The sequence below is a fragment of the Oxyura jamaicensis genome, chromosome 3 (genome assembly GCF_011077185.1).
Source record: "Oxyura jamaicensis isolate SHBP4307 breed ruddy duck chromosome 3, BPBGC_Ojam_1.0, whole genome shotgun sequence".
In the NCBI taxonomy this organism is placed as follows: Eukaryota; Metazoa; Chordata; class Aves; order Anseriformes; family Anatidae; genus Oxyura; species Oxyura jamaicensis.
In genome coordinates, this window is record NC_048895.1 from 87271469 (window position 1) to 87297418 (window position 25950).

The 25950-nt window shown below is 36.2% G+C and overlaps 1 protein-coding gene across 40 annotated transcripts in view; it reads right to left on the minus strand.

Moving 5' to 3' along the window:
* Window positions 1-25950, minus strand: part of RIMS1 (regulating synaptic membrane exocytosis 1) — a 333844-nt gene that overhangs the window by 132200 nt on the left and 175694 nt on the right. For 38 of the 40 annotated variants that reach the window (XM_035322661.1, XM_035322703.1, XM_035322666.1 and 35 more), the window contains 4 exons: window positions 10162-10229; window positions 9314-9424; window positions 7079-7178; window positions 2988-3111 (listed from right to left, as the gene is read on the minus strand). In XM_035322661.1, the coding sequence (XP_035178552.1) occupies window positions 2988-3111; window positions 7079-7178; window positions 9314-9424; window positions 10162-10229 (403 nt within the window). Of the gene's footprint in view, window positions 1-2987; window positions 3112-7078; window positions 7179-9313; window positions 9425-10161; window positions 10230-14489; window positions 14511-22125; window positions 22525-25950 lie in introns of those variants that run through there. The other 2 variants (XM_035322700.1, XM_035322701.1) reach the window with 2 other exon arrangements.

Here is a 25950-nt window from a genome sequence, read left to right on the forward strand (position 1 = left end):
ATCCTACAATTATCCATTACTCAAAATTACATTTGCTGATAGACACAGAAATCCAAATTTACAAGCCTGAGCAAATTGTTTAGACATCAATTTTGTAACTTGCAGCTGTCTAATTTGTGGCCTCACAGTCCTATTATTCACTCAAGCCAAACCGTGTCAAATTTGGGCTTTTTAGACCTAATATGCTAGGACTTTTAAAAAGAGACCATTAAATGTGCTGGTACATTACTTGCATTATTAATACTGAGAGATGAAAACACTTAAATTATGCAGACAAAATATCATTTTTCAGGTCTTTCGGGAACCTATTCCCTCACAGGAATTTTAGGTGTAATGGATTACCACTTAATGCCTTATCAAGCAGCCAGTTTGCCAGTCAGCACCTAAGTAGACTCAAAACTTTGCTATACTAGATTTGTTGGATTCAGTAAAATTAACTACCATGAATTTGAAATGACCTTATAGTTTGGATAACATGACAAGAAGAAGCTAGGAGGAAAAGAAAAAAAAGTAATCTGCTGTCCAAAGCAAGCCATTTCCCATCATACAACACAATCCACATAGATTATAATCAAAACAAACAAAAAAGTCATGTGGAGTATATTCTTTTTTGTTTGTTTGTTTTTGTTAACTAACATCAGGATTTTCTTTGTTGTAAAAAAAAAAAAAGGCTTTTTTTGTTATTCTTTTTAGATGAGAGATGGGTAAATCCCAATCTGATATGAAACAACACAACTTTATCTCATTAATATTGGAGAAGGGAGTTATCTTTAAATTTCAAATCTGCTTGCTCTAGCCCCTTTCAGATATTTATTTGCTCTTCCCAGAAAAAAAAAAAAAAAAAAGTCAGAACACAGCTCTACAAGGACACCATTATTATAGCATATAAACACTCCATGCCAAGACTCCATTTGTCTCAAAATAAGGGTGTAGTCTAATGTGCTCTATTTTTGCTTATGTCCAGAAATAAACATGCATGGGTCATCTAAAGCAAAACGTTACATTTTATCAGTCCTCTGTCCAGGTGTATTTTTTGGTGTAAAATTCACTGCTCAGATTTAGAAGCAGTCTTTGTTTTTGAATGCCCTTCATATTCTGTGTCTCAGTCAGTACAGTAGTTGTGGTATTTTCTCTGGATTTTTCTTCGAGAGTACATTACTGGAATATGTTCATTTTTTAGATTTTTTTTTTTAAACTATTGTATTTATAGAATTCATAAACTACAATAAATTGTTTTAAATAACCAAGTTACCATAAAGGTCTAAAGATACATGACATTTGCAAATATACTGATATCTAAAGCTCACTGTTTAAAATGTCATTGTAGCACTTTCTTTTTATATGAGTTGTACAAATCACATTTCAGGTTTTCGTTCAATTGAAAGTTCAAGTCAGGTCCAATTATCAACTTACTTATTTTCTGCTGATTTAAACGTATTATAACAGACTTCCAGAAATCTTTTTATGGCATTTTATTTTTAATTACAATGATGATGGACTGACTTTGAAGTTTTCAGTCAGGAATATCTCCTATCTGTGACTAAAGAATGCAAAATAAGGTTTCTACTCCCCCACAGTCTCCATCTGGATGTTAATTTTAGTCCTAAACAACCACTTTTATTGCATCAAGCTCTCATTTTCCATTAAAAGGTCAAACTCACAACTGAAATTAGCAACAAATGTTAATTTCATTTAAGTACTTTTAATAGCAATTGTCCTTAAAAAGGAAGAGCTCATTTGCAAAATATAGCTACACTTGCACAGTATATACAAAACCAAACATCAAAAGTTGATATAAAATAAATGTAAGAGAAGAATGTTTTAGTCAGAAAGAAAACTGATTGTGCTTTCTGTTTCTCAAACTAAGAACTTAACATATTAAGACACAGAAATTATAATTTGGATGAAATCTAGTGCATTCTAAATGAAATAATTATGCGTTCATAACGAGGAAACAGTTTACCATCTGACTACAGGATACTTGTATTTGGAGACATGCAGTGAGTGCACGTGACCTCTGGGGAGGTTACAAACTATAGATAAGATTCGAACCTTTCAAGCTTTTTTTTTTTTTTAACTAGCCAAGAGTCACTTTTTATCATTAACCATGTCACACATTTCTGTAATCGAAGTGTGAATTTACAGTATGTAATTCATATTCAGTCCTGTAAGATTGCTCAAAACAGTCCTAATAGAGTCATGTTCAAGGACAAGTATAGAATAAACAATTGTGCAAATCAATTGTGACAAATACAGGTCCAACTCCACTGCAATGCTTACTTCATAAATCAAGAACATAAGAATTGTTATCACTAACCTCCAAACCTGGATTTATAGCAAATAAATGTTCTAAATATAAAAAATTAATGCTAATTTCTGAAAAAAAAAAAAAATTACATTCATTAATGTGAAGGTATTTTTGTTTCGGTTTTTGATTCTGGTATTTTAAAGCTAAATAGTCGTTTCAATTAGAATGGTTTTGTTTTCCTTTTTAAAGAAAGGCTGTTTAAAATCCTACTAGCATTGACTTATTTCAGATCTTGTAATATTCAGTTTGCTCATACTTCCTTCTGCTCATGAATACGTGTGTAAGTTATTCTGATGTAATGAATCTAAGAGCCTGACAAGCAGATTTTACTCACATGCAGTATCAACAGTGTCCAGAAAGAAGCCTCGCTTAATTCCTCATAAACAGAAATACTAACTTTTCCTTTGCCATTTGGCAAAAACCTTGTTAGTACTTTGACCATAAAACAAAACAAAAAACAACCACACATTTATACTGATATGTTTTTGATATCACTGTACCGATCCAAGGTTGTAACAAGCAATGAAGAAAATGTACAGGATTTCAATAATAGAAAGTGAATCATATTCCATTGTGAAGAGATAAAAGAGATAAAAATAATAAACTCACAAATAATCCCTTAAAAAGTCACATTAGTATAAGTAATAACTGTGATTAAGAAGGAAGTCTTTAGCCTTACCCTATAGGCCTTGAAACAATAATTTCAACTTGAGGTTCTGACTTTGATTCTAAAATAATGTTGTAAACTTCTTCATTTGTAGCTCCAGGCAAGGGTTTGCCATTCCATTCTAGAACTTCATCCCCTTGAATTTAAAGAGAATTTTATTTAATTTCAATATTATTTTGCAAAGAAGCACAAAACATTTATGAAATCATATAGCTAAGTTACAGTGCTCAAAATGAATTTTAAAACTGTGCTGAAACTCAAAAATGTTTTTGAGGCACTATCAAGGCTCCTTTCACAATTTGTATACAAAAACATATTAAGGAAACCATTTGTACAAACTTATTGTGTACTTCAGAGATAATACAGCACCTGTTACTGTGCTATGAAATTAGAGTCTCTTTAAAAGACCTTTTATTAGCTAGCAGTAATAAACTTTGAAAATAAACAATAAAAGGGTTAATCTTCAAAACTGAAAAATATAAACATCTAATGTTAAACCTTTAAAAATCATGCTTTTTCATTACAATTTATATGTATACTGCGCATTTTGATTTCTCAATGAACAGGAGAGTCTTCACTGTGTATCCAATGAATCAAAAATAAAAGCAGGGAATAAGTCACTACCTCCTGAGTATGTTACAGGGGGGAAAGAAAACAAAGACAATGTGAAAGTCATTTAGATGACTTTTCAGCTTGCCATTTCCAGAATTTTAATATGTTGCATTGCACTTTGACATTACTATAAATATATAATAGTCTTTAATTATAATTTCTAAAGAAAGATAAACAACTAAACTGAAGGAACCATAAGGTAAAGTTTACACTCTCATATCCCATCCTATGCAGCAGTCAGAACTCTGCAACCATTATCTGATGCCACAAATAAATTTATTTTCTTTATTGATAACAATTTCATGTTTGTCAGTCAGTAACAATCCTTCGGTGGCTGGCTTTGCTCCTGTTTGAGGAGATCTAAGTCAACTGATAAAACTTGTGCTTGTTAATCAACCAAGGAAAACTACCCTAACTGAACTCCTAACTACCAAAACAAAGAGCTACAAATTCTCTTTATGTTAAATGACTGTCATTCCTTTTTCCTGAACAGCCCATGTTTTGATATTTTAAGGAAGGACTCAACAGAAGATCCCACTGGCTATGAAAGCATTTTGTCATCCTTTAAAACATAAGGGCTTCCTAATGAAAGACTTAATCAATGTTTGCTGAGGTAAATTTAATTTTCTACTATGTTGTTTAGCTGAAACTGATTTTGATACTTTGTATATTCGTTACATAGTCTTGCTTTAGGGGAAAAGTAAGTAAATCTATAAGGGTAGGTTTACTTGGATTTTTTAAAAAATTAAAATTCATGTAACTCCATAAAACCACAGACAATTTTTTCTGAAATTCTGATTGTATTCGCATGCTAACAACTATTATAAACTAAGATGATTTTTTTTTTTTTCCCTAAAATAAAATCTCATTTCTTCACAGACAATTTGCTGAATTTACAAAATTACCTCGGGCATTCAAAGAAACAAGGTATGGCCAGCTTTCCAATAATTCTAACTTAACAGCAAAAACCAACAGGGACAGATAATAGATTTGGAACACTAAAAATCACATGATATAAACCTAATTTACGCAGCAACCAAATGATCACATTTTGAAGGCATGGAAGCAAGAAAACACCATGCAGATATTCAAAATTTGGACAATGCAAAACCCAGCTTGACACAGCCTGAGGCAACTGGCTCTAGCTGGCCCTCCTCGACCTGGGGTGTTGGACTAGCAATCTCAAGAGGTCCTCTATGATCCTGTGATCCACTGCTCCAGATTGAGGTGAGAGAGCTCTCGGGTCCTAAGTCCCACTGCAGTAGATCAGAGTTGCAAGTCAATCAGTCCAGGGGCCGTTAGACTCCTTACACCGTAGATGTTTAGGATAACCAAGATATCTGGACAAAGCTAGCTACATGAACCTACATGACACCTGCACCTTTGTGGAGTCACTTCTGTTAAGTATACACCAGGCCTCTAAATACTAATAACAAGCCTCTAGATACTACTATTAATACATCCTGCATTCTACCCCCACCTATTGATGCAGAGATACCAGATTTTCAGAATTATGCTGCAAATCTCTGATTTTTTTAAATTGAATTCTAAAATATTCTTTGCATTGGAAGACATTTCTGGAGGTCAGCTAGTTCCAACCCATGCTCAAAGTAGGCCCTACTTCAAAGGATAGACCAGGCTGCTCAGAGACTTGAGCAGCTGAGATCTGAGTATCTCCAAGGAAGCATATCCAACAACTCCTCTGGGCATCCTGTTCCAGGACCTTGCTATTCTCGCCAAGAATAAACGTTTTCACTATCCGAATCTTCTTCATTCCAATTTGTGTGTGTTGCTTCCTGTGTGATCACTGTACACCTCTGAGAACAGTCTGGCTCATTGTCCTTACAGCCTCCCATTAGCTAAGTAAAAAAAAACAGAATTAAACCCTCCCCATAGTCTTCTCTTCACCAGTTTGAACAAACCCAGTCCTCTCAGCTTCTTCTTGTACACCATAGACTTCAGACTCCAATTTCTTTTGCCAAGCCTGGTACAGTTTGTCAGTATCTTTCTTGTATACAGGAGTCCAAACTGGATGCATTACTCCAGATACAACCTCCTAAGCACGTAATAGAGGGCAACAACCTCCACCGGCTGGCTACAGTCCTGCTAACACATGCTTGGCATGCTTTCCTGCAAGGACGCATTGCTGACTCGTGTTCCACGGACTGTCCTCTAGGACATCCAAATGCTTTCCTGCCAAGCTGCTTTGTAGCTGGTTTGCCCCTAGTGCTTATTGTTGAGTAGGGTTATCCTGTTCCTGATGCCAGTCTGCATATTTGTCTTTGGCAAAATTTATAAGGTTTGTGTTATTACTCACAAACTGATGAACTACACAAATTCTGAAGGCTTTTGAGAAAGGTGAAAAACTGTGTTTTCCTGGCAAAATGGACTAATCCATGCCTTTTTTGTGTGTGTTCTAGTCCCATACAATAAAATGAATAGAAAACATAGGCAAAACTACGTACTTCTGCTTAGCCAGTCCTCTGAATTTATTTTGACCCTAAAAATATTGTTCAGAATTTTAAAATAGCTTTGGCTTAAAAACTAACCTAGCCCAGACATTTAAAATGGGACATTTCAGCCCAGACACTTCAAGATTAATGAAGTGAATGTAATTTTCTATAATTATAATCTGCAGTTAAAATCTATAAACAATTATAATAAGTAGTGCTATCAACACCCCATTTATCAACTTGAAAAAATAAGTAACAAATGCCAAGACATTTCTACTTCCTTACTACTATTTGCTTCATGCAATTATCCTAAATTTTAAAAAAAGTTTTCATCAGAGTTTCTGGATTCCTAAGAAGGTGTTGTATAGAGTTTTGTTTGCTAAGGCAGCACTTGGAAAGCAGATGTTTAGGACTGCGATAAAATATAAACCACTAAAAAGTAATTTAGAAAACTGACTGCCATGCATAGTTCTTGCTTCATTTAGAAATAAAGCTTGAAAAGTGTCAACAGTGCAGCCACTTACTTGCAAGTGCGCTGTATAAATGTTATATATATTATATACTTTAGGGTCATTTTCTTGTGCTCTTTCCCATTTTTACTTGTAAACAATTCATACTGACTAATAATGTCTACTGTGTACACAATGCATCACCCTTCAGGTGACAATGTAGTGTAAGTAAAATAACTGTAGTGAGTTTTGTTTGACACAATCAATTGGTTTTATAGCATGCTTATATTGCTATATAGGGTGTAACAAGTAGCTCCTCAGATACCAAGCACAAATGCACCAGTGACAATCCTGACACTTCAGCACTGACAGGAGTGTCTCGTATATTGTTGACATATTCAAGCCACTGGAGTTAATAATGAATTAGAAATGTAGGCAACTGTACCATTCCATAGTAACACTACAGTGTTTTTCTATATTTACAAAATATTAGCATATCACATTAGTGATGTTAAAATAAGTGAACAGGCGTATTACAAAAAGCTATAATTACAAGACAAAATATTTTGTATGTAACTGATTGATTTACCTGCTCTGAGATGCCCCACCACATCAGCCAAGCTACCTTTTTTCACTTTGGTAATGAAGGCACCAAGTCGTCCTAATTCTGTCATTTTTCCTCCAACAACCTGGATGATTATATTTTTGTGAGTTTTCATGCCGTAAACCAGACATCATATCAAGCATAAATATATAGCCATATTAGTTTTCACAATACTTTTTTAACTAAAGATAAATTATCCATATGCAAATCTATTGTCAATTTAGTCTTCACAGAGGCTAAAAGAAAAAGAGATACAAAACGGCCAGGCGATCTTATGCAACTTGCTAAGCACTCAAGTTTGTTGCAGAAAGAGGATTTCTTAATAAATAATCAAGAAAACATATTTTTTACAAATAGATGTCTGTCTTGTGCTTAAATTTAAATTGAAAGTGAACATCAAACCAAAGGTATTAAAATCTCCAAAATGAAATTAGTGCAACAATTACAAACTTAGTTAATACACTACTAGGAAACACATGCAAGTAGTTCACAAGAACATTGCTACAGCTAAAACCCTGACCTTCTCATCTAAGCACATGACAGTACAAAAAAGAAACTCCTAGCTTCTGTTAAACAGAACAGAAGAGAGCATTGAATAGGGTTTTGTTTTAAAGCAGAGTGTATAATACACTGATGGATAGAAATAGGGGAAAAATATGCCCTCAAAAGATTAGATCTTTAATAAAATATATATATATTTAAAAAAAAAAAAAAAAAAAAAAAAGCCTTGCTGACTGACTATCCTCTTATCCTTCTCACTCCCCACAGTCAGTTCTTTTGTCAGGAATATCCTGGGTCAAGATTTATGGAACAGTGGGGCATTAGGTTCATTAGGTATTATTTCTTCATGTTGATATCATGGTTACTAATTTAAAACTTTGATTTTAATTAAAAATTAAATACAGTTTTAATACAGAACCATACACAAGCAGATCCAGAAGCCTACCTGACAACAAGGCTGTCACAAGAGGATGTGCTAAATTTATCAGTGTGTTACCTAGAGCTTAGTACACATCATACAAAACTGAGACACAAAAAAGCAGAAAGAAGCGCTCCAATCTATGTTTCCTGTTAGGGTCTAACTTTTTTTTTTTTTCCTCAGATATTAAAAAGCTATTGTTGCTGCCAGCAAAAATCAGCCTTGTGCTACAGTCTACAAGATATTTAGATGAGATGTTCTCATATTCTATATTCCCATCCTACACTAATACACTTTGAGGTATGTAAGTGGAGTGTGCTCTTACCCAGGACATGCCATTACAAAGTTCACAGGGGTCTGTCCTGACTTAGCTCCCACCACGATGAGCAGAACCAACAACCCACATCACATTTAAGGGCTTGAATTTATCAGACAACTACATGCAAGGAGAGGTTGAATGCAATGTCACTGCCCTTTGAAGTTGACTTAGTCCTAAGTGTATGGGAATGTTTCACATTTCCTGTTGTTTCTGTTGCTCTCAGTGGGAAGAGGAAGAAATCAAAATTAATTTTCTCAGTCATTTTTGGAGCTCCATATAGTTAAAATATACATGAACTGACACACTGTACTCTTCAGCAGTCTCTAGAACTATTCCTTTTAAGTGTCATGGCAATTTAAGGATGGTAACCTAGATGTCCACTACAAAACAAGCAATTTAGGAATTTAAATGAATTGGACCATGTCTCCCATAATGTCTTAATTTACAGGCACTGAATTAACTGGAATTACCTTTAATACAATCTCTGCTGTGCTTTATTTATTTTTCTTTGTGTGTGTGTGTGTAAATATTTAATGGCATTGTACACAATTTCTGTTTCTGAATAGCTGTGTGGATTTTGAAGATTGACTTTGTAAACATTTGCATCTGGATGACATTTATTTATGTGGACTATGAGATGGGTTTCTTGGCTGAAATGCAAGCAGTAGAGCTAGAAAAGGCGGAACTTTAATGCATTAAAATGTACAATATGTCTTGCAGACAGGAAGCTGAATAAACATAATTTTTTAATCAAAATGGTTCAGTTCCTTGGTCATGGATGAGTGGAAGACATGCACAGAAGGATTAAATATATTTACATTCATAATTTATCTATATAACTTCCAAAACTTACTAAAAGTGAGGAATAGATTTTTGTCAAATGACCATATACTTGGAGAGTCCTCTGATTTATGTTAGGCTTCTACATAATCAGGTCAGTGGAAATTTCATTCATTTACCACATGAACCATGTAATACTTACTTTTAGCCCCAGTAATGCACCTGATTCTTTTGGCATGGTTGTTCTCTTGTTAAGAATAACACGCCCAATTAAGCGATCTCCCTCTTTAGAAGGCTGCCACGTTACTGGATGCTATTGAAAAGACATGCAGTGGGAAGAAAAACATTTTCCTGTATTCAGATGCATACATATAAACTTGTAAAATTTCTGAATTATTACATCATAGATATTGTCACAGAACTTTCTAGTATCGTATCATGTCTGTAGGGCTCTGGCTTCATTAAATATTTATGTCCGCTGTAAAAAAATCTCAGCACTAAGCCTGCAGGTAGATTTATAGTAGAACTAAAATTTTAATACAATTAAACATTTAAAACACAACCTAATTAATAAAATTAAATATTAACTTTTAATTCCAGGACATTGAAAATTGTATTTATAAATTCTGTTCTTCAGAATAGCAGATGTTATAGAGCTCTGCCATATAGGTTCATTATATAATAAAAGCCAAATGATCCTTTCCCATTCCAATTCAGCAGGAAAAAAAAATAAAAAAAATAAAAAAAATAAATCTACTAATTTCTCCTGGAGCAACATTACACTCACAGCTTCTTTTCTGGTGTGAAACTCATACGGTAAAATCTAGTTCCAGGGCTACAAAAGAATTAAATTCATATTAAAATTCAGGTAATTTTACTAATACAGATTTTGATTAAAATATCCTCTGATTTTGATTTCCATGATCCACTAAGCCAAAATTTCAGATGAACTATACAGACCTTTTTTTGTAACAGAATTTCTACAGTGAACTGAAATTATCAGCAAACGTTTTAATTCATACTTATGAAGCTTTTTTCCCTATTTCTTACCGAACTAATAGGGGATGTCTCCCTGCTGTGCCACGTGGCAGGATCCAGCCAGTAATAATCCAAGTCACCTGGAAGAATACGAATAGAAAGAAATGTGTAATCTCTCAAACAGAGAAAGACATATGTGTGATTAATTCTATATGCATGAATTTTAATAGCTTGCAATGGCTTGATGAAGCTAATAAAAACTTGTAATATGATTTACATCAATTTAAGCATATTGATTTCAAAACAATATAGACTAATAATATAAAAACAAAAATACATAACAATACAATTATTTGGACCTCTTGTTTTTCACACTTCAGGACTAGTTGTACACTTCAGCTGTTTTTCACTTTGCCCAGTTGCCTTCCAAGAAGGAACCCCAAAGCACCGCATTCAAAGCCCTCCTCCTCCCACCTCTCCATAATAAACACAAAGGACCACAGCTAATGATGACACTAGAGTGAATACTCCACAAAATGGGAACTTGGCTACAGTTAAGGACAGGACAGTAAACCACACTGAAGAATCTGCAAAGCAGTTAATCAGTACAACCGGTACAGACAGAGGGGCCAGGAGTTGAACAAGGGTAACACAGCACAGCTTACCAGGCACAACAGCCACACAAAAAGAGCAAATAGTGCCAACAGCAACTATGAGCTCGCAATCTTTCATTTTGCTTGCAATAAACACAATCTTTCATTTTGCTTGCACATCAAGAATAAAAGCCTGGATTATGGTGGTCTGGAAGCCATAAGCTCATCAAGATAAGTAGGGGAACCATGGGCAGGGTTTGGGAGAAAAGGCGGCAAACACCATAGCAAATATATATGAGCTGATGGAAAGCTTAGGAAACCACAGTTTGACTTAACATAGGATGGCAGTGGAAGGTTGAGTTGGTAGCAAAAAATGACCAATTCTACTGGCTGTTGTCTGCGGTAGAGGACTGATGTAACTGCACTCCAAGACAGGAGATGAAGAGGCAGAAATTGCAAGAGGAAGAACATTTAATGCAGCAGTGCAATTCCAAGTTTTCTTTACAAAGAGAAAGGGTGCAGATGGTATTAGGAAGGATGCTGGAGAATGATTCTGGCTAGAACAGATCCAACTGAATAGGAACAAATCGGAAACATTTCTGTCCTGGTGCTAATTTTAAATAGAATATACCTGTGAGCTCTGAACCTTGGTATTATTTCATCCCTTTGGACATTATTGCAGTATATTACCAAAATACAGTAGTGTCATTAAGACTGAAAATGACACTTGTTTTCAATTCAATAACAGTGGTATATAAAAGCTCAATCTGAAATAATCCAAGAGATATTTCTGATTTTTTTTTTAATCTGAGGAAAGAAACAGTAGACAGTTCTGCCACTTAGCTTGCAGCATCTTTAAAAGAATAAATAAACAAAACCTCACCAAATCAAAATTTAAACTTTCACTTCAGAGGCCAGTTTCAGTGCCTGAATGAAATGCAGTCACCTCTGAGTTTGTTTGTTTTTAATTTTATTTGGTGTTTTTGTTTGTTTGTTTTGTTTTGTTTTGTTTTATCCGGTCTTTGAATTATTATGCCCCATAGTTAGGTTTTGTTAGGGAACAACTCTTCATATGATTTTCTAACGACATTCCTACAAACTCTTCAAAAGCCACTGGGTAAAAATACTATATTCATTAAGGTCAGTGGCTTATTGCAAATATGCTCTTTTGCTATACTCTATGTCATCAGAAAATATTTTATTTATTACATACACTTTAGGAAATATATCTTCACTATCACATTTTAGGAAATGCATCTCTGTAATAATACTGTTAGATCACTGCTTTTACTAGCACACAGGACTCCAACAAATGTACAAAAAAAGAAGGCTTCTAGCAAGAAAAAATGCACATTTACACAGAGGTTTTATTATTTTTCTGACTGTTTTTTCTACAAATAATTGGATGCCAATTATGAAATATGCTCTATCATCATTTATAAAACATAGTATATTTGATAGCTGATCATCTACACGATCATATTCACAAGCTATTTTTAAAGAGCTTATTATTATCATATACATAACCACACAAGGCAGTTTGCGGTCACATTAGCTACTGCAGTTCTGGAATTTTGAGGGCTTAACCTCACATTAAAGATCTTTCTGTTTTATTTTTAGTGCAGTTCCTTGCACCTTTAAAAAGAGATCAAAATTGCAGCAAGACAACAACAAAATCATGGAAGCAGACTGCCATCCCAAGTGTTGGAAGTGAGCTGGGACCAGTGGCACAGACGTCTCCAGTTTTCAATAATGCACTCAACATCAACGCTAAAAAACATCTTTTCTTCATGAACTGGCCTGCCCCAGCCCAAGCATGTGCCTCCGTGTTTCACAGCTATTTGCTCTGCAATAGAGAATTGCTCAGGCAGGAATAAATGCCACTCCAGCATGCAGAGTTGTGTCCCCTAGTGCTCAAAGATGTATTTGTTCTGGTCCCCATTGCTCTCAGCTTCCTTTTCCTATCTTCCTTCACCAGCTTCAGCATTTGGGTCCATGTTTTCCCCCTGCCCACTCTCTTGGTTCTTTCGTGCACCCCGCATCCTTCTCGACAAAGGTCTTGCCACAGCAAGATCCCCCCAGACTTCCTAGGTCTTGGCTCCTACCTGCTTATCTTCCCTCCTCACCATCTACCTGCCCTTTGCTGCTCTTCTTCCCCATCCGTTTTGTTGCCATCGTCCATCATCTGTCTCCTCCTGCTACTGGCTTTGGCGCTCACTCTTCAGGCTGTGTATTTTAACATGAACACCCCCATGCCCCTTGATTTTAAGCTGCCTCCTCCCCACACACAAACCTTTGGCTCTATATCCCTTTCACCCCTGACACTTTTATAATTTACAAGAAGCCAGTTGCTTCCACCAGGTCCAGCCATGGGCTTGCTTGTTTTGCTCTCTGTTCTCAGAAGCTGAAAGTGGGAATTGCCCTGCAAAATAACCTGTACTGAGCTGGAGCACAGCACACACGCTGTCAAAGCAGCTATATCCAAGTTCCTGGCTGAAAATCTTCAATTTGGCAAATATTTTAAAAGATGCAATAATGGGGGAGAAAAAATGGAAAAAAAAAAAAAATGTCCATGCTCTTAAAAAATGATTGAATTCTTAAATTTCCATTACACTTTAGTATTAAAAAGCCCGCTGGCATGTGAACTTTTGGCTGAATCTACAACTGTAAAAAGGGTTTTACAACTGAAAGTGTCAGTTAATCTACATTCACAAAGAATAGAAAATACAAATTAAAATGTAATGGAACAAAATTGCCAAAAGTGCTTTAAAAATATTTTATTCCAGCAACAGTTATGGTAGGGTATTAATATCTGCAGTTAAATACCCTACAACAACTATACTTTTAAAAATCATTTCTCATCCCTTATCATTGTTGCTTCTTTTCTTACTGTTTACTTATGCCATTCTTGCACTGCAATAGCCCAGAAGTGACATTCAGTAGCCAAAAACTGGATATTTGTTTAATTACACAAAATAATTTCACCAAACTAGTATTAGAGATCCAGGAACAGGTAAGTAACAAACCAAACCTTACCCTCTGAGAGCACAGCTTCAGCTTTTCTCAAAACAAAACAAAAAACATTAAAACCAACTAACTAAACAAAACAAACAAACATCAACAACAAAAAACCACCGCTATACACAGAGTACTCCCTCCACTAGGAAAAATCAGTAGAAGTAACTAGTAAAATGAAACAAATGTAAGATGTTATAGAGAAAAAAAAATCTACTCAGAAAATTATAATTTTAGAGCAACTTGAACTGCTTTTGAACACTTTTTTAAACAATGCTTTAAATTTACAGACAATAAAAAAAATAGCATACAATATGCACAGTACATTATTTCTGTACATTACCAATACATTCATATAAAACATACAGAGACGTATTTTGAAATGAAGTGTATGACAAAAAAATGCATTTGCAATTATAATTTATGATTTACTTGGACTAATGGAGTGAAAGAGGTATATATTTATAATACCGTTTTTCCTGAGGGAGTAATTCAAAATGTTGTATCCTGCCAGCAATAAAATACTTTTCCTATTAACTGCTCAATTACTGTACTCTTGGACATAAAGGGGTGTAATAATAAATCCACTTAACATGACATAAATGGGTTGAGTTTTTTTCTTAAGAAGTCTTGCAGTCTTCCATCAAATTTCAAAATGAGGAGTAAAACTCTTAATACATTGCTTTGATTTTATGCCTGCAACATGCATGCTTTCAAAATAAAGGAAAGTAACATTCAAAACAGCAAAAAACATTTTCCCTACAACATTTCATCTTCAGCGGTACTACTCACATGAAGAGCTGATGCTGTAATGCTGCGATTTCAAGTGAAACCTTGCAAAGCTGGTAAGTGTTAGAAATGACAGCCTTGTCTCTGTTGCAAAGCTGAAGCGTTGCTTTGCTGAAACAGGCACAAAATATAAGAAAGCCTGTTATCCTGTATGACCAGCCACGCTGATCTCCAAAGAGCCTTAAATACTAGAGATAAAACATCCTAAGATGCTTCCCCAGATCCAGACTACCTACAGAGACCAGTGATATTCAGCAAAGAATGCGCTTCTGGTGCTTTGCTCAAGTCCAGAGGCACCAGGTTTGCAGCAGTTACTTAAGACAAGAATCAGTCTATTGATAAGATTCAGTCAGACCACATTAGGCACTTAATTGAGCCTAACGTTCAGCTGCTAATTAATAAAACAGTTCCAGCACGTACCTGCGGAACTCAGACAATTATTTTCAGAGGCTGCATCTATAATTAAAGCTCAAACTGGCTTCGTACATAGACAGTCTAGGTCTCTCTAATTAACACACACAGTGTCCATCTATGTATTTACCTTTGGGAACTTCCAGGCTCAAATACAGCATGCATTAAAGAGACGATAAAGCTCAAAGATGTGGAATAGTCCTCTAGTTTGTCTTCCACAGTTTCCATGGAACTGGATCACTATTTCATGGAAATGATCAATTGTTTCCCAGTGTAAAATCAACAGAAGCCACATATCAGACCACAGAAAGTTATCACAAATGTAAAGAAGCTCAGAATATCAACTTGACTGCCTTCCTGCTTCACAGCCTGAATTTTCATGAGTTAGAAGACCACTCTACTCACTCCTGATACCCAATTCAGCACACTGACATTACCATCAAAAACACCTGGCTGCTGTCACAGATGTGATGCATCATATTGGTAAGCCAAGAGGACACTTCTAGCCCAAGGGGAAAAAAAAAAAAAAAAAAAAACAAAAAAAAAACGAGGCTAACACTTTTATCATGACAGGTGACGAATTGACTGAATAAACAATGTATGTTGAAGTCACTATAGCCAAGGTGCTGACCAACTCTGTAATGAAAAAACACACAAATACTCTGGTTTGACATACAGCCCTCACATCTAAGCAGCAAGCAGAAAACTCAGAAGATACCTACTGCCTATTTATGCAGAAAACTTCACAAAAATGCTCATTATCTCCTCAAATCAACTGAATTTAGATGCCTACAGTTAAGAACTTAAATCCTTGCAGAAGGAGCTCTCTGGTTTACCATTTATGCAGTTCAAAGACAGACCAGCTCATGCAGCGCGTGGGAAGAATTCATCACATGACTATGAAGTTTAGGTTTTAGTTTGTACAGAAAATATATAATTGCATTGGATATGAGTTCCCTTCTGGCACGTCATTATCAGCTCTGAATGCTGGCATACTCCAAAGATCCAGTAAAAACTAGTACTCCATAGAAGTGACAATTCAGACATATCATAGTCGTATCGGGAGTGCAGATCAGCCACATATGCCTGTAAACCCTACAGCTCCCCACTCTAGAGCCAGCACATCAACACATTATTTAGGCATTCTAACTTAATGGTGAGACGTGAAATTGCTTTTCTGTATCTTCTCTGAATTTTTGAGTAACAAATCAATTGAAAAAGGATCCATGGAGCTTTACCAAGCACTGTGCTTTTAGACCTGGATAACCAACAACCTGCAAACACTGAAGATGAATGTCCATGCCTTACTTGTGTGTCTAGAAGATAAGGGTATTTTACATATTTTCCTCACACAGAATGAACATCATTTTATTTTGAAACAAACAAAAAAAATCTCTTTTAGAAGTGGCAATTACATTGTGAACACAGTGGAGACTGCAATGCTAACAGCTATTTACAAACCTGAAACCTGGCAAGGCAGCACTGAACTAATGAAAGAGCATTTTTGTTTGTTACGAACGCCAGTATTCAACTGAACCTAGTGACAAGGAAACATCCATGTGACTTCTCCCTCAGTAACTATTGCAAAGTTGTTTATTTACAAGAATGGTGAGATCTATGCATGTCTACAATTATTTTTATTTTTGTGAAAGAGTGATTTGTCAGTGGCTAACTACTGAATATTCTTGCTGTCCGGGTGTACAGTGCATTTTCTGACCATTGACTAAAATATTCATTTCCTATTCAGATACCCATTTTGCAACTTTTTTTTTTTTTCACAAAAAAAAAAAAAATTGAAAAAAAAGAAAAAAAAAAAAAAAGGCCTTGCACTCGTTGGCTCAAGCCAACAGAAGATATACTAGCAGAAGACTACCCAACACAATTGTATGTTTATACGGTAGACCTCCTACCTCAATTACCCCAGTGTTGTTAGAAGTCATTATTAAGGTACCAAAACCAAAGATAACAGATCCTGACAATTGGAGCTTGCAGCCAAAAACTTATCCAGTCAAGTAGCAAACTAAGGATTAGTGAATGTTTCTAAAACATTTAATTTGGACACCCTAGGGAAGGACATAACTAAGAAGCTTTCCTAAGTTTCCTGAATCTCTGGGGAGTCTGCTTGTGAGAAGCATGGTGTTAAACAACATGATTTAGTTCCTTCAAACACCCAAAGTATCAAGAGTAAAAGCGTTATTAAAATATTTTATTGATAGCAGATAAAGTGTTTAGCACTACAAAGAATTTCAAATCAGTAGGCAGACATTTTAATTGATTTTTGATACTACGGTATCTAAAGATTCAAGAAAAAAAAATTATTTCAGGTCTAGCTCCAAGTCCTGATTTTACTGACATTGATTACACTCTTTAGTGGATGCTAATTCCGTAGATGGACGGATGGAAGGAGGTCTCCTTTTTGAAATGTAGAGCTTCTTTGAATTCATTTATTATTCCTGTTTAATTCCAATTCAATATTGACGCAGACTTGTTTTAACTGCATCATTTTAGTTCCTGTTTAGTATAATTAATACCACTCTAGCTTTGGCAAGATCCCTAAAGGTAATACTTTCATTTTGGTCTCCTTGGGTATTTTTCCCCTGGTGATCTTAAAAAAGATTCAAATGAATATTTTCTATCTCAATATTTGTTAAAGCCTGGCTTATGAAGAAATTAGAATTCAAAATCCAAGCTGCAAATAAAGTCTCTTCAAGCTCCAGGATGTTTCACTTACATTGTCAGTAGTCATGAATTTTAACAAGGATAAGCCTATGAGAAAAATGTAACACTGTGAAGCAGCAGCCTGTGCCTTACAAGTCCCACGAATATGATGCCCACTGAGGTATCAGTGCCCTGGTAGCACCTACTGCAATAAGGTAACCAAAAAGGGCTTTGTTCAAAGAGCCTTATCTGAACATTTTCTCTTACTTTAGGGAAGGAAGAAAGGTATTTTTGCTCAGATACAAAAGGTAATACATGCTGACAGAAACAACAGCATCTCAGGAAAAAAAAATAAAAATAAAAAATAAAAAATAAATCTTCCCATTATCCACAGGAAAGGGATCAGGAGAAAGACAGTAAGTCTATAAGTTTGTCATCCAACATACACACACACACGCACGCATGTGCAGGAACATGAACAATCCTATAGACAGGTCATTGGAGAAAAAAATAAGGAAATTACATTTCATAACCAAAGTTATGATTTCAGAATCATGCAAACTTGGGGAGACAATGAAAGAGAAAATCTGAGTTAAGCAAAAAAAAAAAAAAAAAAAAAAAAAAAGAAAGAAAAAGTGAACAAAAAAGTGAAAGAAAAAAAATATAAAAAAAATAGTCTTAGTTGTCCTGAGCTTCTGGACTGTAGAATGAAACAAAGCAGATAAAATTCTTCGGACTGTGATTAAAGGCAAGTATTTCAGCAGTGCCACGATGGGAATCTAGTCTAGAGCACCAAATTAGGAAGATGAGCCTAGTGACGTGTTTGTTTTGGTAAGCATTCATCATAATTCTCCATTGCACTATACTTGAAGGTAATGATAGAGCTTAAAGGCTTTCCTTTCTCTTGTTCAGAGAACGCTGCAGGAATTATCCTTGGAATGCAAAGGTCAGAGATCACTGGGCAACTTGGAGCTTTGCCTCTCACCAGTAGAGAGGAAATAGTTAAGAATGTTAAAGTGAATAAAATTCATGATCCTTAAAAATGTGAGCAGGCTGAGAAGAAAAAAGAAAGAAATAAGTAAAAAAGGAAAAAAAAATAATAGAGAAAATAACGAAGCCGACATGATGACAAAAGGAGTCCAGGAATCATGGAATCAATCAAAGAAACAATATTAGCATCAGAAGGACAATCAGCCCAAAAGAGAGGAAAGAGAAATACAAAACTGACTAGCTAAGTCATGAATGGTTCATTTTCTAGAAGGTGTACAATCAGTGGAAAGGTACCTATTACTTACTAAGATAGTGATGGAATACCAGGAAGCATACAATACAAAATCAGAAACATAATACATTAAATACAAACAGAAAAGTATGCAAGGACAATCGAGATCATTCTGGAAGGACTTAGTCCCTAGCACTCAGCATCTAGTACCTGGTACTTGCTGTTCTGGAAGAATATGGAAAGAATCCACTACCATTTGGATTTACCAGCAAAAGACAGCAAGAAGGTTAAGACTTTTTAGAGAACAGTTCTCCTAAAAAGAAACACAACTAAAATCATTAAAATCATAACAAGTTAACAATGTCTGTAGCATAAAAATTAGATTTTATGCCAAAGACGGAAAAGGTCAGACTACCTAGATAAATTATATGTTAGGCTAATTCACTTCATCCTGGAGCACCGAACATCTGTCTGAAGCCAGGAACGTTTCCTAAGAAATTTCCTAAGAAATTCCTAAGAATTAGTGTGGTATGGATAAAGTTCAATAAAACTGGAAAAGGGCAAAGACAACACATATTTCTAAAGGAGAAAGGAGAGAAAGGAGGGCTAGAAATTATAGACCAGTCAATTCCTGGAAAAATACTTAAAAAAAAATCAACCAACCAACCAACCAAACAAAAATACAAAAAGATAGTAAGAAGAGAAGACAAGACACCTAAAATTGAACTGTCAATAATAAATTAGCCCAATTTTCTTCCCTACCACTGCATGATAGGGAAGAAATAGCAGTTTTCAGATATTTTACTGGAGCAGGTGTATTGTGTTTGTTTTTTGTTTTTTTTATGAATGTCATTTTAGTGTCACACCAGAAAAAATGTCTAAATAAAACTAGTGTAAGGTGAAAAGTTATTTAGAAAAGCATATTCTAAATGGTTAAAAATAGTAATTTTTTTTTTTTTTAAAGGATGCATTAAGCAGTGTCTACCATGTTTGTCTGGGGTACATTAATAGTCAGCACTCACACTAACTTTCCAGAAAATAAACCAGGAACATATTAGACTTGTAGGTGACAACCCCAGGGAGGGAAGACCTGCGAGTCACAGGAGATCAGGACTGGACTTCAAAGCTATCCTGACAAACTGGAGAAAAGAGTTGGAAAAAAGGAGGATAGAGTTCAGGGCAGACCCAGAAATATTGTCCCCACAGCTTAAAAAGAGGGAAAGGAACTCAGCCAGCTAAGGACCAGCTATGCAGAAGAAGATGAGGTGGCAATAGATGACAGCCTGCAGGTCTGGCCTCTGTGGATAAGCTGCCAGCCTTGCACTTGGGGAGCTGGTTGCCTTGGCCAGAGGCCAGGCTCAAGTACCTTGCCTACCACTTACCTCCAAATACGAAATACATCTGTAGGTCAAACTGGCAGAGACCTTAAGGTTTTGTTGCTGCTTGTTTGGTTGCTTTTGCTTTGCTCTGCACCACAGGCTGTCTTCTGGGTAACTTTCACCTAACTCATTACAGTCACCTTGATGACAGCTCGGTCTCTCCAGTTCTCTCCTTACAGCAAACAGTTACATTTTCAGAGCTGAGTATTTAGCTTAACTGAAGTGTAGCTATGAGGGAGAGACGAATGAGTTAAATTTAATAGCCAGTGAGACATAGAAGGTCTGGTTTAATGGTCCTTTAAAACTCCGCAGTCTGTTACACAAACAAAAGCAAACAGGGTCCAAAATTGGGCCAGGGAATGAGGGGTTGGCCTGATTTTAAGATATGCTCTAGCTCCATGGTTGCAGGCTGTTCCAGAGGCTGGAGACGTGCTGCTGCATGCCCTGCCCGCAGCACAGTCCCGCACATCCAGCAGGCAGGGTGTCACGGCTTGGGATCTTCACTGCCAACACTGCTGCACCCACCTCATGCAATACGTATGCCAAGGTGTGCAGGAGGTCTTTGGGAGGCAGCTTGTGGCTGTCTACTTTGGGGTTTGTGAGTACCCTGAAGATGAAACAGGGTTTTACCTTCTTTATGTAACTAAAGATTACACGGTGTGAGAGAGTCAGTGCATGGCTTTGATCTTACCCAAAGATTTTCTCCAGCCTTACCCTTCAAGCTCCGTGCACAGCTGGGGCTGACCTTGGTCTCTTCCCAAGCTCAGCAGCATCTTGTTTTGCTGATACGCCTACTGCTGTTTCAGTCCCATCTCTGTTTTGCTTGCTCCTCAACCCCATTTTCTCTAATGCATCTCCCCAGATTCTGCCCTTTTTACTCTTATTCTCCTCTAAACTGCCACAAGAAGTGAATTTCACAGACTGATTTCTCAATATGTGTTAAAAAATACAACTCTAATATTTGAGAAGATAAAAAACTACTTCCATGGCTTATTCCATCATACAGTCTTTAGGATTCTCTCTGCTAGTGAAAAACCTGCTTTACAAAAATGACTTTTATAGGCACTGTTATTAATCATCTACACATAAGATTTTAAAGACCTCTGTTATTCTCAACACACTGCATAATCCCCAAGGAACTCGCAACCATTCATCCTTCCTCTCACTTTCCCCTGTGATCCTTAGTGATTTAGCTGAGAACCTTATTCCAAATACAGATTATTTAGTTTTTCCAGGGGAGAGGCCTGATATCCTTCCCTGGTTCAGAAAGTGCAATGCATCAGTATGGTGATGCAGAGATGATACACAAAATAACCATATGCTTATGATAACCCCTATATTATTACTATTACCATAATTGAAATGCTAAACAAACATGGAACAAGACAATGTACAGAGTTCATTAATATTTTTCCCCAAATAATATGCACTAATAAAAGTAACAGACTCATATTCCAGACTGAACTTGCTAAAGGTGCTACCAGCACGATCCAGGGGGTTGAGGACACATCAATTACCTTCTGCCAAACAGAAATAAGACACCCGAATATTTCTTTCCTGAAGTTAATTTCTAAATTCTTTAACAGTAACTTCTCCAACACAGAAAATATTCATAAGGCAATCAAAAAACTATTACTTTTCAGAAACACGATTTGTGCTTTCAGAATACATGTTTTTGTTTAAAAACTCATGCCACATAACATCACTAATGTCAAATTATTTTTGACACATGAGCTTTCAAAGTATAAACATAACTGAAACACAGACTTATGAGTAAAATGGCTCCTTATACCCCACTTAAGCTGTACATTTGCTGCAATTAATACTTTAAATTTAGAGGACACATCTCCACTCAAACTGCACAGTTAAAGAAATCTGCTTATAAAAAGACACATTAAAAAAACAAACAAACAAAAAAAAAAAAACACCACATATCTAAAACCTCAGCACCGTATAGCAACTTATTTACCTGTCCCTGAATGCAACGTATGGAGCAGAAACTGAAGAAACCCCGCAAACATAGCAGCATCAGCAAGAAAATTATTGAAAAAGCACAACTGGCATTTAGTAGTTTGCTGAATTCCAGGCTGCAACTGTAGCAAACCTGAAATGCAATCAAAAATCCACTCCAGTGTGAAGGAGGTGATTGGGGAAAAAAAAAAAAAAAAAAAAAAAAAGTCCCTAAGGTCCTTGCGTCCTGATCCTAAGCCAAATTATTCTGCAGCATCAAACATTTGACGCTGGTGACACCAAACAGGGCTATCAGAGCTCTTGTCATCCAAACAGATCTCTGCAGTGGAGCGCAAGCATCGATTACTGCGTTAGTTCAGACACGCTCGCTGCAGCGACGGGGAGTTTCAGTCTCCAGAAGCAGCTAATGATTTCAGGAGTCCAGAATTAACAATTCCCCAGGAAAAAAAAAAAAAAAAAAAACTCCTTCCTCTCCAGATAGAATAGGAAAGAAGTTTCTTTGTGTTTTAAAAAAGCCAACGGTACACACAAGCTCAGTAATCAATAGCACTGCTGCAGTTTTTATTTATATGCAGCAGTCGTACGCTGAACAAGTTTTAATGAACTGCATAAATGAAGCAATCATGTAAAGCAAACGTGGCTGGTTTAAGTTACGTAAAACTTCCCGTGTTGCAGATTTACTCCTAGCACACTGAAAATATAATGGCCCATGAAAAAAAATACTGTATTTTTAACAAATTAATGGGATGTTTAAATACTTTTCTTACATAACGTGTGCATGAAAAAAATATTTTTATATAATAAAAATATAAATAAATAACAGGAAACAGCATTTTGTATTCTAAATTATATAGTCAAAATAAAAGAGAATGCCTGAACATGTATATCAGCATATTGGGGAAAGACAGATGATTAGAGAATTACAGCTAATAAAATTTGCTAAAGAATTTGATCTAACCATATCTGAATCCTAAACCAATTGAATTATTTTCTTGGCAAAGACAGTTTTCCATGGTGAAAATGCATGTTTCTCTGTCGCATATTTAGATATTGTAGAACTAAAACAGAAAACCAAAAAAGCTAACTGTTTAGGGACCACAGTGGAGACAACAAAATGCGACAAACCAACCTTTATAAAATTCTCTCCAAAGAGAAGCTCATAGGGGTTAAGTGTAAATAATTAAGCTAATGAGAGTTTACAATTGTTTCATCTTTAATAATACATAGACCTATTAGTACGAATGAAAATGCATTTTTAATCGAGTTGTTTCCCTCTAGTTCTGGATCAGATGATCAAAGCCCAGGTACTGAACACTGCCTTTCCCACACATGCACCCCTGTCGAGCAGTCAACAGCAAAAGTGGCACAGAATTAGCAGAGACAACAGAGCTGTCCACAGCTGCTTCTTCACTGACATGACCTTGTTAGGAGATGATTCTTTAAAGGAGGCCAACAGCCAGACTTCATGTACCCCAAGAGAAGATGATCATCTGGGCATCTACTGGCTAGGGAACACACACCCAGCTTTCCCCTAAAGCTGGGAAACATTTATTGCAAAAAGGAACAAAGCAGCCCCCATCAAACTGCCTTTCTGGCTGCCCCAAGGCACATCTGACACTTTGAGACAAACCCTGACAGTTGGTTCATTTACTTTTACACCCATCACTAGTAGCAAGGCTACTGGAAACTAACTGGAAATTTAGTCATTGTGCCATTGACCAAGTAAAAGTATATAATTCAGTTATAGCATGCTTTTGACCTTTCCTTTGAATAACATTGCCTACGTAATCTCAGAAGTTTTTTACCTTTTTAAGTTATTTTACCTCCACAATCCTCTGGCGGACATCACATTTTAGTTTCTTCATAATCTTCTCGCTAATAATTGTCTAGCTCTTAATCCATGCATAATAAAGTTTTAGAAATACAGAAGAATAAGATATTTAGAAAATAATAAGAGATTGAACATTCCCCCACAGATATCCAACCCTGTGAGTTGTCAAGTTTTAAGAGGTCAAATTCCAAGCATTACATGTACTGTTCAACTTAATTCCTAGGTAGGAAAGCAGTTTGACTCTAAACTATGATACTTTTTGATAAAAGCTGAAAGCCAGAGAATGGTCTCAAGTCATTCAAGGATCACAGACATGCTTTATATTGGAAGTTATAGGAAAGAAGAGAAACAACAGAAAGGATTCATCTTATGGTCTCTGGACTTTGAGGACAAGTTACACCAGAGTAGAAATTCTAATTAAATTACAGGAGTCGTTGACATAATATTAGGTACTACACAAAACATTTTGTACCATAGCCCTGGATGACCCACTTCAAAAGGTCCTGGCTATCGTGGGAGATTTACAGTGACTGGACAAGGCAAGCATCACACCTATCATAATGGAGGCAAAAAAAGTACCTGGAGAACTACACACTGGGCAGGCTAACCTGCACTTGGGAAGGTCATGGAGCAAAAACTTCTGGAAGACAGTCATGAGCACATGAAGGACAAAAAGGTCACTGGGAACACCAGCACAGTTTTACAAAAGGCAAATCATGCCTGAGCAACCTTATTTCTTTCTTTGGTGAGATAAATGGTTCTTTAGACAAGGGGTAACAGTGTTGTTGTCTAAAATAACTGTTGTCTAAAATAACTTCAGGAGAGTTAGAACTGGCAAGGGACCAGTGCCAGCAGGCTGTCTGAATGCGACCGCCTTGTTTTGAAGTACAATAAATTCTACCAATATAAGCATGTGCTGTGCCACTCCAGCTGAGACTTCAACCAAGTCTCCCATTGTATCCGTGCTGTATCAGAGAGCTATGGGTTGGTTGGTGAACTACAAGGTGGGTGGAAAACTTACTGAACCACTTGATTCAAGAAATGACAGTCAAAGCTATCAATTTCAACTGGTGGCAGGATGTTAGATATGTAAAGAAGTACCACAACAAAGATTTCTGGGGAGGAATCGAGGCTGTGCTTTGCACGGTGAGCCATAGTCCAGGCCACAAAATGCTCTCCTGGGATGACAGAGAAAACTTGTGTGTAACTTGGGATGCACTTTGGCTGTGCATCCATAATTAAACAAAATGGAGAAAATACACCTGTCTCTGATAGGCTTAGGTGCAGATTTTGACTGACACTGTGCTAATTAGAACACTTCTGTTGTCTCTGTGCACTTCAACAGAAGTGCACCTTCTTTTTTTAGTTAAGTATTGCCCAATGAAGAACACTGAGTTTTGTATTTGGGAAAATGCTTACAACTTTGTAAATACAATTGTTGACCATTTACCATTTAAAACATAATTTTCTTATATACAAATATATACATACACATCCAGACGTGTTTTTGTGCCGTTTCTACATTTTACTTTTCAACAGATTGACATAGTTTGGCCTGTCGTTTCTCATAATTGCTGAGGAAATGACATGCTAAGAAGTGAGGTGACTGGTGAAAAAGACACACAGCTCCTAATTGAACATCTGCCCTTAAACATAAGCTTGCTACAGCTCATCAATACTTCCATCAATTCAAGCATGAGCATATTCTGTTTATACTCTTGACCAGCTGGCAAGAAAGGCACCAAAGCAGAAATGATGCAGTCACATCAAGGGGGAGACATGCTGGTGCTAATAAGTTTGGCCTTTTATTTAGCTCGGGCTAAATCAATGTCATGCTATTGTTACTCCACAGCTTTTAGTTCACACTCTGATCTGAACCAATCCAAGTGGAAGTGAAGGAACTTGGCAACTGCCCGGAAACATTTCATAAATTTCACAGAAGCAGCAGCTTAGATCTTTGCTACCTAGCTTTCACCATCCAGTAATTTTGCA